This window comes from Neoarius graeffei, chromosome 28 (genome assembly GCF_027579695.1).
Source record: "Neoarius graeffei isolate fNeoGra1 chromosome 28, fNeoGra1.pri, whole genome shotgun sequence".
Classification (NCBI taxonomy): Eukaryota; Metazoa; Chordata; class Actinopteri; order Siluriformes; family Ariidae; genus Neoarius; species Neoarius graeffei.
The window spans coordinates 11,351,298-11,365,914 of NC_083596.1; the positions used below are offsets into that span (position 1 = coordinate 11,351,298).

Sequence of the window (14,617 nt, forward strand, 5' to 3'; positions counted from 1 at the left end):
AATTCGAAAAAGATTTCACAAAATTTCAAGTACCACTGTATTCACTGTATTGCATCACTTTTCTTGAGAAACCCTTTGAGCAACTTCATACCGAGAATACAAGTTAATGACATGGTTTATTGCATTCCCAAGAACTGTACGAGACTTTGCAGATACGAGTTAAAGTTCATAACATGGTGAGGTTTTCTGTGAAGAGACATCTATGTAACATTTTAACACAGTAATTTTATTTCCTCAGTATCACCACGGGAGAGCGTTCATGCCTTTATATCGACTTCAAATTAAAGACATATCGCTCATTTCTCACTTCACCTGATGTGCACTGCTCACCTTGATATCTTTGAAGCTGAAGGACACCTTGCAGTATTTGCAGTTAAGGTTTCTGGCTTCACACTCTCTCTCATTGTGGCGGTCTTTCTCGCTGAGAAGAACGAAGACTTGACATGCTTCACATTTAATGCGCTCGAATTCACATCGGCCTTCGTGCTGCCCCTGAAGAATGACAAGATGAGTAGAAATTACTATCTATCTATTCACATGAATTTCAGGCTTCGGCATGTTCAGCATGACTGCTGAAAAAAAGTTGACTTGGTAACCTGACTAACTACACATGGTTAAATTCGCTTTAAAGTTGGCACATCAGACGTTCGCTGGCCGTGCTGTGAAAATGGTCCATGCAGACGCTCATCTAAGTTTCCAAATGTCATTGCTTTCCTCTTGAATATTTTCTATCATTAAATAGCTTATAATCTCTGCTTTCCAAAGAAATTTATCATCTCGTTAAGATCTGTTCAACAGAGTGCACTCTCTGCTCGCGGGATGTCGGGAAACTGCCGGTGCTTTTCTTTTTGAGTCAAGGGAATGCGATCAGGCCCGCTCTCTCCCTCTCTTCTGATCGGTTTCCCACTGGATTACTCGTGAATATCAATCAGATAACTTTTATAGGGATGTTCTCTTGCTCTCACTGTTTCTAATGAAGTATTCAGCAAAATTTTCCATCAGCTAATTTTGATTTTATGCTTCACGGGAGACTTTGAAGTGAGTTTTCATAGCTTTACCTACTTATTTTTTCAAACCAAACTGATTCATGTAAACAAATAAACTATTTCAGAATATAACTGTTGCTGTTTTGATGAAAAATATTGACAGCTTAGTGGTCGGAATGATATTTTTAAAAACTGGAAATCAGAAACGCGAGTGTCAATTTCAATTCAGTTTAATTAGAATTGTTTAATGGATGTGGCTCAGTGTTTATGTGAATATTATCATTTCTTTCATATAAACACTAGTAGGTCCTACTTTTGAGAAATCCAAAGGCCTACAGAGCACAAAGAGGGGATTAGAAATACTTTTATTACTTTTTTATTAAGGGTACCGATTTAATGTTTCACCTAATTTACATAATTAAATAGCAATTTGGGGGCGGCACAGTGGTGTAATGGTTAGCGCTGTCGCCTCACAGCAAGAAGGTCCGGGTTCGAGCCCCGTGGCCGACAGGGGTCTTTCTGTGTGGAGTTTGCATGTTCTCCCCGTGTCTGCGTGGGTTTCCTCCGGGTGCTCCGGTTTCCCCCACAGTCCAAAGACATGCAGGTTAGGTTAACTGGTGACTCTAAATTGACCGTAGGTGTGAATGTGAGTGTGAATGGTTGTCTGTGTCTATGTGTCAGCCCTGTGATGACCTGGCGACTTGTCCAGGGTGTACCCCGCCTTTCGCCCGTAGTCAGCTGGGATAGGCTCCAGCTTGCCTGCGACCCTGTAGAACAGGATAAAGTGGCTAGAGATAATGAGATGAGACTACGTTTTTCAAACTTTGTATTCAGTATACAACCATCTATGTGCCTGCCAATTTCCATGTAAACTTCTTGAAAAATAGAGAAAAAAAAAAAAAGTTAAGAAAAAACATTTGATCTCATTCGTTAATGAGGCCCATTTTGGACCACGTGATCTGAATACATAAATAATATTACGGAAGTTTTCTGAAAAATTAAGCAGTTTTTTTCCCCCCAATCTTTGATTTGTAATATCTCAAGAACGGATAAACATTTTAATTCTGTAAAAAGTAAGCTGTTCTGAGTTCGATTCTGAATTCAGTTTCAAGCAATTTTGGACTGAATTTTCACCCGATGTGCCTATTTACGGAAACTTTGTTACAGAAAGACGGTTGTGAATGAAAATCCAAGGCGATCAGGAGTTTCTGAATCCTGATCACCCCATTCTGATGCTTGATGTCAAGAGCTTCAGTTACCGTAATCTTCACCAGTATCTGCATGATGCTGTTGCCACACGATTGACTGATTAGATAATTGCATAAACGAGCAGGTGTTCCTGTTAAAGTGGACAGCGAGTGTAGATTGAGCCCAGGTTTACATTAGACCGTATCAGCGGATCATCAGATTAACGTTTTTAAAACGATTAGGTGTGCACACAGCAACACCAATACACGATTTGCGTGCACATAGCAACGCCAATACACGGATACGCTCGGCTCCGCAGGCATCCTGCGCTCCAAATCACTCCGCCCTGAACAGCGAGTGCCCTCTGGAGGGTGCGCACTCCGGCCCTGCGCAGCTCACACAGCGCGCGAGTGAAGTGCACGAGCAGTGATTCGGGACTGAGCCGCTGTGTGTGTGATCCCAGCGCATATCACTTACCACTTGCAAGTGGAAGGATGGCAAGCCTAAAGACAATCATAACTACACAATGGGCAGTATTTGCATCAGTATTTGCAGTATTTTCATACTTTTATACTCTTTAATGAAAGGTGATACAAGGCGGAAGTCCGCGCCGGTTTTCAGCAGTCGCGTCACATGACCAACGCCAGCGAATCAGGAAGGTGGATGTCACAGTGACGTTGTCCAATGAGACGCCAGCTAGAGCTCAGCACAGCGTATCCGCGTATTCTCAATGTTTACACAGCACCGGAGCTGACACGATCTGGATTGAATACGTGGACGCTGGCGGATTCCCGTTTCCCGGCGGTTTAATGTAAACGGACAGTGCATCCGCGAAGAAAACGAGACAGATACGGTCTAATGTAAACGTAGCCTGAGTTACGCAATCTGAAACAAGTTTGATCAGGAGACAGTCAGTCATATCACACATCAAAAGCACAGCAACAGCCGGTTAAATATTTAGCTTACACAATCAGATATTGCGCAAACGCTTCCAGTCTTGTGACACGTGAAGCCAAACGATCTTTTTGAACTACTGCTCAGGCGTTATCACAGGTGTGCATAATACACACATGAAAAGGAATTCGAACTTGATGAAGGGTGAATATTTTTCTCTGACACCATACAGGAGCCCAAAAGCATTTGACTGTTGTAAGACAATAGGATAAACATTAAAACGTTTAAGTGCGGTTATTCTTCCGTTTTTACACACCAGTTCCCTTGTGTTCAGCAGAACAGAGAATTAAGCTGACCTTTTTATCTCATGATGTAGGACTGGTTTGAACAATTTATGACAAATGATCCATCACGGGCTTTACTGGGCAATCTGATTATATAACATAAATATTGGTATAAATTACGGTTTAAAAGCTTGATTTTAAACGTTTTGTATATTGCTCTGTAAAAAATGCAAAATAAAATTATCTCCAAGTGTTACATCATTTACAGACAAAAAAACATTTCAACAGTACTGTTCTGTCATCACTATAACCCACACATACATAACCTGCATTACTGTCGTGAATAATTTGAACACTTCTCAGATAATCTTCACCGTTTACGGAGTTGCTAATAACGTCGTCGTCATGGCTGTTGCAAACAGAAGTTGCAAACTTCGCACCTACGTTTGATAAAAGTCTGCAAAAAAAGTACCACCACCTCAACTTTTAGTTTCGTTTCCTCAACTAAAAACAGTTCCATCCTCTCTCTTATAGGAAGCAATGTCAAACCAAAACAGCCATGCATGCAATTAAAATTCCCCTTTTCTAGTTTTAAAAGGAGTTGTATTGTACAACATTGGCTTTAGATCAATTCATATACAGACAGGACTTGATTAAATCTAGAACTGTGACCATGCTAAACATCAACATTAGCGTTATCGCTAACCGGCTAGCTTGTTGCCAACGCTATAATTTCAGTCCAAGATCTTGCCTGAATGTTTGACGCTCACTATAACTGCACAGCATTAGTAGCAACCTGGCCTGTAACTGTAAAAGTGCTGTTAAAGTAGCGTTTGAGGAGTTTTATGTGCTCCAAAGACGACAGACTTTCCTGGATGCATCCATGTTGTTTGTTTTTTTCCCCCCCCTTTCACATCGAACATCCAAATTACCGCTTACTAGCCTTCACGAATGCAGGATTAGTTGCACATGATCTCCACGTAGTAGTGCGACCAAACAGAAGAAATTAAAAAAAATAAGTAAAAACATGGACCACTGGAGCGCTTCATGGATGATAACGACATCAGATTGGTTGCTTTAATTCAGATATTCACGCACACAGTGAGTCTTACGCCCCAAATCTACCCCTGTCCCTGCCCTGAACAAGCTCTCCATCTCCAAAAACATGTTCTTAGCTGACTAAAAGCGTAGCAGGTTTTAACAAGAACATTGCACGTACAGCAATTGCGGACATGTAGAAATTTGCACTCTGCAATCAGCAAGTGCTATCCTGTTTCTCGGCTGACTGTGCATTTACAAAACTGTACGAGTCAGTGGTTTCGACCTCCTTGTTGTTTAGAAAAAATGAGACGATAAAAATCGGGCTTTTAAATGTGGTTAGACGGAGTCAGCAGTTTTAACCACCTTGTAGATTCAGACAGCACTACAAAATGGCATCCCCACTATATAGCACGCTATATATAGTGGCATGCAAAAAAGTTTGGGCACCCCTGGTCAAAATTGCTGTTACTGTGAACAGTTAAGCAAGTTGAAGATGAAATGATCTCCAAAAGGCATAAAGTTAAAGATGACGTTAACTGCTTTATATTTTAAGCAAAAACTATTTTTTTATTTTCATCCTTTACATTTTCGAAATGACAAAAAAGGAAAAGGGCCCCAAGCAAAAGTTTGGGCACCCTGCATGGTTAGTACCTACTAACACCCACTTTGGTAAGAATCACAGCTTGTAAACGCTTTTTGTAGCCAGCTAATAATCTTTCAGTTCTTACCTGGAGGAGTTTCACACATTCGTCCTTGCAAAAGGCTTCCAGTTCGACAAGTTTCCTGGGCTGTCTTGCATGCACTGCTCTTTTGAGATCTATCCACAGATTTTCAATGATGTTTAGGTCAGGGGACTGTGAGGGCCGGGGCAAAACCTTCAGCTTGTGCCTCTTGAGGTATTCCATTGTAGATTTTGAGGTGTGGTTTGGATCATCGTCTTATTGTAGGACCCGTCCTCTTTTTAACTTCAACATTTTTACAGATGGTGTGATGTTTGCTTCCAGAATTTGCTGGTATTTATTCGAATCCATGCTTCCCTCGACCAGTGAAATATGCCCTGTGCCACTGGCTGCAACACAACCCCAAAGCATGATCGATCCACACCCATGCTTCAGAGTCAGAGAGGTGTTCTTTTCCTGGAATTTGGCACCCTTTTTTCTCCAAACATACCTTTGCACATTGTGGCCAAAAAGTTCTATTTTGATTTCATCAGTCCACAGGACTTGTTTCCAAAATGCATCAGGCTTATTTAGATGTTCATTTGCAAACTTCAGCTGCTGAATTTTGTGGCTAGGACGCAGGAACGGTTTTCTTCTGATGACTCTCCCATGAAGGTCATATTTGTAGCATGGTAGAACAGCGCACCACCACTCCAGGGTCTGCTAAATCTTTCTGAAGGTCTTTTGCAGTCAAACATGGGTTTTTATTTGCCTTTCTAGCAATCCAACGAGCAGTTCTTTCAGAAAGTTTTCATCTTCCAGACCTCACCTTGATCCCGACTGTTTCTGTTACCTGCCATTTCTTAATAACATTACAATCTGAGGAAACAGCTACCTGAAAAACACTTTGCTACGTTCTTGTAGCCTTCTCCTGCTTTGTGAGCATCAATTATTTTATTATTCAGAATGCGAGGGAGTTGCTTAGAGGAGCCCATGGCTGTTGATTTTAGGGACAAGTTTGAGGAGTCAGAGAATTTATACAGCTTTGAAATCTGCCTCATCTGACCTTTCCTGACGAAGAATTTGAACAAGCCACAGCTCGATAAGCTAATTAAGGTCTGGAAGCTTGGTAAAAGTTACCTGAGAACTCAAATGTATTGGGGTGCCCAAACTTTCGCACGGTGTTCCTTTTCTTTTTTCACTCTCCAATTGTACAAAACAAAAATAATACACAAATCTTGCAGAAAACGCTGAAATGAAATGTCTCGTCTTTACCTTTATGCCTTTTGGAGATCAGTTCATCTTCTGCTCACTTAACTATTCACAGTAACAGACATTTTCAGTAAGGGTGCCCAAACTTTTGCATGCCACTGTAGTGAGTAGGGAGCAATTTCGGACACAGGGAAAACTTCCGGCTTGATTACGTCAGCAATAGAAGGAGGGCGTGTGCGTCTTTTGACAACGTTGGCCGCTTTGATTTCCGCTGTACGTTTTACTTCTGTCCTATGATGTCTCGCACAGGTCTTAGCGAATCTTGTTTACGGCCGTTGCTTTGACATATGGACCGATATATTACATAGCATTTTTCAAACACTCATAACGTCCTTTGCGCAGACACGGCTACTGTACGCGCAAAATGTTCTCGCTCGCTCTTAGTCAGCTAAGAACATGTTTTTGGAGATGGAGAGCTTGTTCAGGGCAGGGACGCTGATAGAAGGGGCAGATTTGGGGAGTAAGACTCTCACTGTATGCGTGAATTCCTGAACTAAAGCAACCAATCCGATGATGTTGTCGTTATCATCCATGAATCGCTCCTTTACTCTGTGGACCATGTTTGTTTGTTTATTTATTTAAATTTCTTTGGTTTGGTCACACTACTACATGGAGATCATGTGCAACTGAAGGCCAATTTATGCTGACAACGCAGTCCTCGCAGACAGCGTCGCAGACAGTGTCTGCGTAGCCCCCCCACCTTCGCAGACGCTCTGTGCGCACCTCCCAAAAATTGTGACCACCGCAGAAGCCTCGCTGACAGCGTCGCAGACAAGAGGGCTCCGATTGGTCCACTCTACATCCGCTGTACACGCACTTCCGCTTCCCTACTTTCCCGGTTTGTTTTGTTTTCACGACCGGCATTTTTAAAAACACGAGCGAAGATGGAGCAGCACGAAGAGCGGTTGATTGAGGAAGTACGTACATCTATACGACTCCAGTTCTAGTCTTTATAAAAAAAAAAAAAATTTCTAGTCATTATAAGTAACCAGAGGATAAACACTCCACTAACCACACCCACCAACTACTCCTAGCGACTTCGCACCCCCTTGCGTTGTGCCGGTGAATAACATCGCGCACGCCTATTCTCCCCGCTCAACAATAAATTACAACTGTCTGCGAAAAGCTATCTGCGAAAGCCTTGTCGCACGAGCATGCAGAGGCCTTAATCCTACGTTCGTGAAGGCTATCCATCCATTATCTGTAGCTGCTTATCCTGTTCGACAGGGTCGCAGGCAAGCTGGAGCCTATCCCAGCTGAGTATGGGCAAGAAAGTAGGGCCCAATCACGCCAGCAGCGGTCACGGCGCACCACACATTCAGGAGAAAAATAATCCATTCGTGTTAACAGTTTTGACTAACCCTGTACAATTACTTCCTCAAAACAGTGAGCGTGAGCACATCTCACTGTTTTGAGGAGGTAACTGGCTAGCTTGTTGCTAGCTTGTGTGTACATACAAGTATGTACTTGTGTACACACAAAGTATAACTCATTTTAAACGTAAAGTGCTACTATATTTACTGTTCATGTTGTGAGCAGCCATATTGATTTGACATCACTAGCTGAACATCGGAGCTGAAACGACTGCCTCGAGCTCCTGAGTAGGAATTCTGCACAAAGGATGTTCTTCTTTAAAAGTGCACATCTTGGGTATATTTAGGAGCAAGATCAATGTAATTCTCCTATTTTATATTAAACTTTGGTCAAATATCTGTCACACTTTGCATTTTGTGCAATTTTTTTTTACCTTGCGCAATACCAGAAAAATTCAGTTGAAATCAAGCCATTTGAGGCGAATTGGTCCGCCTCTGAAAAAACTTGGCATTTGGGTTTCCCGGCAAACATTGATTTTCGTGACGTCATGTGCGGGACGCCTCCGTCTGAATCCTACGTCAGCGCTGGTTTGTTTATGAGAAAACGACCTGGTGGTTTTCTGCAAATTTCTTCAACGTTATCCCGTAATTATTAAAATGGTTAACAGATGTATCTTGACGGGATTAGTACTCATCGTTTCCCAAAAGACCGGACAATGAGAGAGAAATGGGAGCGCTTTGTGCGAGGCACCCGGAAATACTGGCAACATGCAACAGACCACAGCATCATATGCGGGGCTCACTTCATAAAGCCCGACGACTTTGAGAACTATCTGCAGTGGGAAATGGGCTTCAAGAAGCAACTTGATCTGAAAAAAGACGCAGTTCCATCTGTTAGAATGCCCAAAGCAACACCGTCTCCATTTGCGTCAGCGTCACCAAAGGAGCCAGCCGCGTTCGTCTCCCCTGACAGAAGGCGAAGTGCCGCATCCGCTGAGGCCCTCGAAGCCGAGGACCAAGCAGAGCCGAGAAAAAGACCGAGAAAATTGGCAATTCACAAGTTGACTGTCGCCAGGGTAAGAAATAAGAGACTATACTCTAAATTAAGTGTTCCTGTGTTTGTGTGGTACACGGATAATGTTACTTATTGACACACACAAAAGTAAACAACACGAAAGCGCTGGGCGATAATACACTTACTTCATATGTATCAAGGGATATGCGTGTCAGGGCTTGAGATCTTGGGACCTGTCAAACACATTAAATTTATATACAACCCTGCTTAGCCAGTTCCATGTGTGTAGCTTATGAAATCTTTCTCCTAAGTAGCCAGTACTCTTCTAAATGAAGAAATATATAAATACATAATAGTAATTAGAAAAAATAGGATTTATGTAACAATAGATAGATGAGCAAAATCGCTAGCTGCTAAACTTGGTCTACACAGACTGTGCACTGAATTCATGAAGGGTCTCTCTGCCTGCTGATGGATCCGCACGTGACGTCATGAATCTGGATCAATCTGGCTCCAGACTCCCTTGGGATTTTTCCAGACGCGTTTTGTTCTTTCTTTATTTTTTTCTGCTGTAGACAGATGGCCTTGTGCAAAATTACCCTTCTGGAGGAGTGTGTAAAGGGACATACTTTCATAAAAAAAAACCCACCAAATTGGTCCAGGATATGCACTTTAACTCCCCCCCCCCCCCCAAAAAAAAGCTGGAAGGCTGGAAATTACAAGGTACGATCTTAAGTTGAAGAACATTCAGCTTGACTGAAAGTGTAATGCTAATTTGCGATGAAAAACTGACAGAAGTTAAATGTGCTTGTGTGCCAAATCATTGGGAGTGTCACAGTTTGGATCATCTCATCTCATTATCTCTAGCTGCTTCATCCTGTTCTACAGGGTAGCAGGCAAGCTGGAGCCTATCCCAGCTGACTACGGGTGAAAGGCGGGGTACACCCTGGACAAGTCGCCAGGTCATCACAGGGCTGACACATAGACACAGACAACCATTCACACTCACATTCACACCTACGCTCAATTTAGAGTCACCAGTTAACCTAACCTGCATGTCTTTGGACTGTGGGGGAAACCGGAGCATCCGGAGGAAACCCACGCGGACACGGGGAGAACATGCAAACTCCGCACAGAAAGGCCCTCGCTGGCCACGGGGCTCGAACCCGGACCTTCTTGCTGTGAGGCAACAGCGCTAACCACTACACCACGTGCCGCCCAGTTTGCATCAACTGCTTTAAAAAAAAAAAAACAGGAAGGGCAGGACTCAGATGAAAAGTTCAGAGTTTAAATGTCAAGCTTTAAAGCAATACAAATAAAGTACTTGAATCAACAAAGCGCCATGAACTCAATTAAGAACAGCCCAAACGAGGTGGAGAAAATACAGAACAAGCACAACGTGTCTCCTGTTTTAACGTTTGAATAAAGGTTCAAGATTTACTGCATGTTCAGGGAGTTTGTATCCGTTTGACTGAACCACACAATGAGCTGGCACAAAGAGCTTAGCTATCTTCAAGATTCAGTGTAATCTGTGGCCAACACGGACGTAGAAAAAGCACACGCACGTCTTTTTGTTGACCTTTGACGTCACTGGAAAGTTCACACTTCTTAATCGATCACTGAACCACTGAACAGATATCTATGTACGGAGTAATGTACAAAACTGGAAGTGGGAGTCAGCTGAAAGACAAATACCACCACGACTTTCACCACAGTGAATCATGAAGTGACTATAGCATTAAAAACCCCAGACAGGGTGATGCCGTTGTGACTCACCCCGCCTCACCCTACAGGGGTTCGTCTCGCAATAACGGCTCAGTTCACTGGGCATTATCCTGCTTATTCCTAAAGAAATCAATTATTCGGCAATGAAAATAAATAACGTGGTCCATATCGACGGTGTGTTGGACAGAAATAACAGACCATACGATGCTGTAATTGACCAGTCAGAATATTCAATTCAAAGCTGTGACATGTATTAAAAAAATAAAAAAATAAAATGAAGCCACATCATCGCTCTGGCATTCTCTTGGGTGTGTTTTCTTTACTGAGCCCTAAACAAGCAGATGCAAAGTCATGCGTGTGAAGCTCATATCGCCTCAGGAGTATGTTTATGGGCAACACTCCCAACAGGAAATAAAGTCCTGTGTTAAACTGACTGACTATCAATTATAGATAGTGGATATCAAAAGAGGTTAATCAGTAGTTTTGTGTGTGTGTGTGTGTGTGTGTGTGTGTGTGTGTGGTATGCGCCTGCGCACACAGAAGGGACTTTCCAGAGACAAACCAGTTTGGTACTTTCCACCTCTCCCCCAGCTCTCATTACACTTCACCGACTGCGTGTGCTTTCATAAACAAAAAGAGGGAGTATGTAAAATAAAAACGAATAAAAAGCATTTAAAAAGCATCTACTTTTCCACACAGTCTACGCTTATGACAAACCAACCTCCTCCGACGCAAAAAACCCCCCATCCGCACAGTTTTCAACTCCATACTTATACCGTTCCTTTGAGATCACAAACATTTCAGCAAAAGGAGAGAAAAAAAAACGTTCATTACATTTACCTCATAATCTTTCAACGTTCCCGCCCAGGTGCAGCCTTCGTTTGGACATTTCGCAGGCAAACCATCAATTTCTCTTCGTGCTGCATTGTCTGGAAAAGCCTTCAGGAAAGAGGAAGGAAAAAGAAAAGAAATATAACCCAGATGATATGAGTTGCACTTCCTGGCATTCTTGTCATCGTTCCCCCCCATTTCCTTATAATGTGTGTGTGTGGGGGATATACATGCGAGTCATTCATTTGACAGGGAATTTCTTGGGAACAGATCTTTTCACCATTCATTCAGAGACAAGGGATCATTTAGAAAGTGCACTTACCACAGCAAAATTAAGTATTGAGTGCTCTTCTTCAAATATTCCCTCCTCACGACAGGCTTCACAAGGGATAGGACCAGAGCTGGGAGCAATAAAAAGACAAGCATTTAAAGTGCCCTGAAAGATGCAAAGTGTGCCACAGAGGAGAGTCTGATCACAACCGATTAGGTCTTAAATGGTACCGAATACACTGTTAATACACATGAAAAAAATTTAAGGTGCCGTTTTCGTGCATGCACACGTGCATTTTGGCATGCATGACCCCAATGTGGTGCTCAATGGGCGTAAATGCGTTTCTTGTTCCCCGCTGAGTACACTGGTACTATTGAGGTTTACTCTGTGGTTGGTTTCGTATTAATGCAATGTTTTCACAACCCACTTTTTTATTCAGAACGGAACGTGGTTTACACCCATGTGGACCTTTTTTTTTTTGATGCATGACTTCATCAGGGATACAATTTTATAGTTAACGTCGCCCAAGTGCAAACTCTAAAATAATTAAAATGACATGAAATAAATTAAGAAAGAAAATCAATAGAATGTCTATGAATGTAATAAAATGCAAGGACTGCAAAGCATGTTGCAGGGTTCTCTGGAAAATCCGAAGTAGCCGGCTTTTAAAAAAAAAAAAAAAAACAAGTGTAGTATGCATCTCTGGAATTTGCATGGTATGCCAAAGGTACACTAATGCCAGGGGGCATCTGCAGGCATGCACCTACCTTCAGAACATTTTTAAATTTACATGCCCTCTGGTGCATTCTCAGCTAATAAATTCCTAACCATTTTCCTGTAAATAATTGCGAAATATGTATGAAATTTCCCTCCAGCTGTACCTGTCCTTGGCTTTCTCAGCTCCCCTCTGTAGTATGCTGCCTGGCTCTGGAACATAACTACATGCACTACGGCATGGTCACGTGGTCCAGTTCAGCCAATCAGAGCATGGGAATTGATCAACAAATATGGTGTTGCTTCCGGTCACGTTAGACCCGAATCAAAGACAATTTCATGATGGAATGATTGGATTTGCAGCAAATTCTGGGCAGTGGAAACGATATAAAAATTGCTTGAACATCGAAAGGTAAGTTTTTATTTTTTTTCTGCAGTCGAGTAGCCGACGCAGACCGTCTGTGTAGGCGGAGAAAACCGGCAGTCGCCGGCACTTGTGGACCTCCGATATTGCCATCACAGAAACGAGGACTTATCCAAGGAAAAAACCCCGCTCATAACAAGCAACACACAAGCATTATGAAATTACAGATAGGAATTTGAATTATATCTTTATTTTTTTTAAACAAGTGCTACTGAATTACTTTCAAAAGAATTTGAGGATCTAACCCTGCCCCTTTTTATATTTGCGTCACGGTTCGTCAGATTACGTTTTGCTTGTGCCGATGGTCCTGGAAATACCAAAATGATAACCTTGTTTCTTATATTTCTGCTTGCACTATTATCACAAAAAACAGCCTTAAAAAAAATAAAAATACACCACCATAAATAAGAGAGACAAAATAAAGGTGGGAGCGAACACGCTAATCAAAGTATTCAGGATGTTATAAAGCAGAAATCTTTCTTTTCCAGAAACAGAAGTTCAAGCTGGTTCCAAAAAAATCCCATTTCCTGATCTCTGCTTTTGAGCCCAGTTTCCAATTGTACTCAGTTTCCATCAACCCAACCATCGGCAAACAAAAGCGACAAATCTACCACCTTCATTCCAGCAACTGTAGCAGTGGGAAGGATCCAAGATAACCGTTCAAAGACATATGGTCATGATGACCTGTACAGTCACAGCCCAAGGATGAGATATTTCCAAGCAAGTGGAGAAAAAAAAAATGGTTGGGAAATGAGAGGGAGGGGAGAGAAAAAAAAATTATATATAATCAATCAGGAAGGAGGCCAGGAGTGCCTCAGGTACCTGGTGAGTTGTTTAAAACAGTACACGCAGAAACGGTGTCCACATTGCGCCTGGAAAGGCTTCCTCAGAACTTCTTGGCACTTCTGGCACTGATATTTAGGCTCCATGGACACGGACAGGACCTGGCGTGAGATGCCTGGTAAAGTGGAGTCCATCGAAGAGGGCAAAGATGGCCGAGCCATTCCCTTCCATTTACCTTCAATGCTGGTCATCTTTGAGAAACACAAAGCAGGAACAAAAAAATAAGTGGATTTCTTTACTTATTTCCACATACAAAATGAACAAATAGGAGAATTTCTCTTAAAATGAAATAAAACCTCTCAAATCTCAGAAAAAAGCTAAACAATTTAAATTAAAGTTGCCCAATAGCTTGGTTTTTTTTTGCCCCACGGCAAAAACTAAGGTGGTCACTGGAAAGACATGTCCTCATCGAGTTCGCTTGATGACCCGGAAGTACCCAAGGGAAGACATTTTATCGGAACATTATAGGATTTTCACGGATTCTAGATTCCTTGTGAAGAGAAGTAGTATACGCCATCTTAAACATCAAGCTAAATCAGCTTATTTACTAACTAGCTAGTGTGAAAATGAGCTAGGTAAAGATGGAGTAGGGAACATTAAAATAGCACAGCAAATCAAATGTAACTTTTTTTTTTTTTTAATGTGAAGTTTTTTTCTGTAAATATTTTAAAACCCATTTTCTTTGAGTGTCCTGAAAATGAAACCGCAGACTGCAATACCTTCTGGGAAAATTCATACCCTCAAATCTATAAGGATCGTTTAACATAACTGATGTTTTCTGGTAAGGGTTGATCACCAGATTTCACTGGAATTCCCCCTCAAAGGGAAGAGGACCAGAGGAGGGCGATAAAACCAAATGAAGAAATGATAGTAGATACCACGCAAACATCTGCTAAACAGCTGCCAAAGATAGCATCAGAGAATATTTTTCGCTTGAGAAAGAAACATCGTGTGTGGGTGTCTCTCTCTCTCTCGCTCGCGCACACACACACACTTCAAAATGAAAAAGTGGTGACCAGTATCGGTCTTGGATAAAAATAATCATCACAACGGGGTGATGTGAAGTAGAGTTACTGGGTCCTGCAGTGGTTTTATTAATTCTTTTTATACCACAGCAATTTGCCAATAACAATTTTTAAAAAAAATTTAACTGAAGA

The 14,617-nt window shown here is 41.9% G+C and overlaps 1 protein-coding gene across 4 annotated transcripts in view; it reads right to left on the bottom strand.

The window, feature by feature from the left end:
• traf2b (Tnf receptor-associated factor 2b) overlaps nucleotides 1-14,617 on the bottom strand; it is an 85,960-nt gene that overhangs the window by 21,314 nt on the left and 50,029 nt on the right. For all 4 annotated transcript variants that reach the window (XM_060912832.1, XM_060912835.1, XM_060912834.1 and 1 more), the window contains 5 exons: nucleotides 13,440-13,651; nucleotides 11,531-11,609; nucleotides 11,218-11,316; nucleotides 8,838-8,885; nucleotides 331-492 (listed from right to left, as the gene is read on the bottom strand). In XM_060912832.1, the coding sequence (XP_060768815.1) occupies nucleotides 331-492; nucleotides 8,838-8,885; nucleotides 11,218-11,316; nucleotides 11,531-11,609; nucleotides 13,440-13,651 (600 nt within the window). The remainder of the gene's footprint in view (nucleotides 1-330; nucleotides 493-8,837; nucleotides 8,886-11,217; nucleotides 11,317-11,530; nucleotides 11,610-13,439; nucleotides 13,652-14,617) is intronic.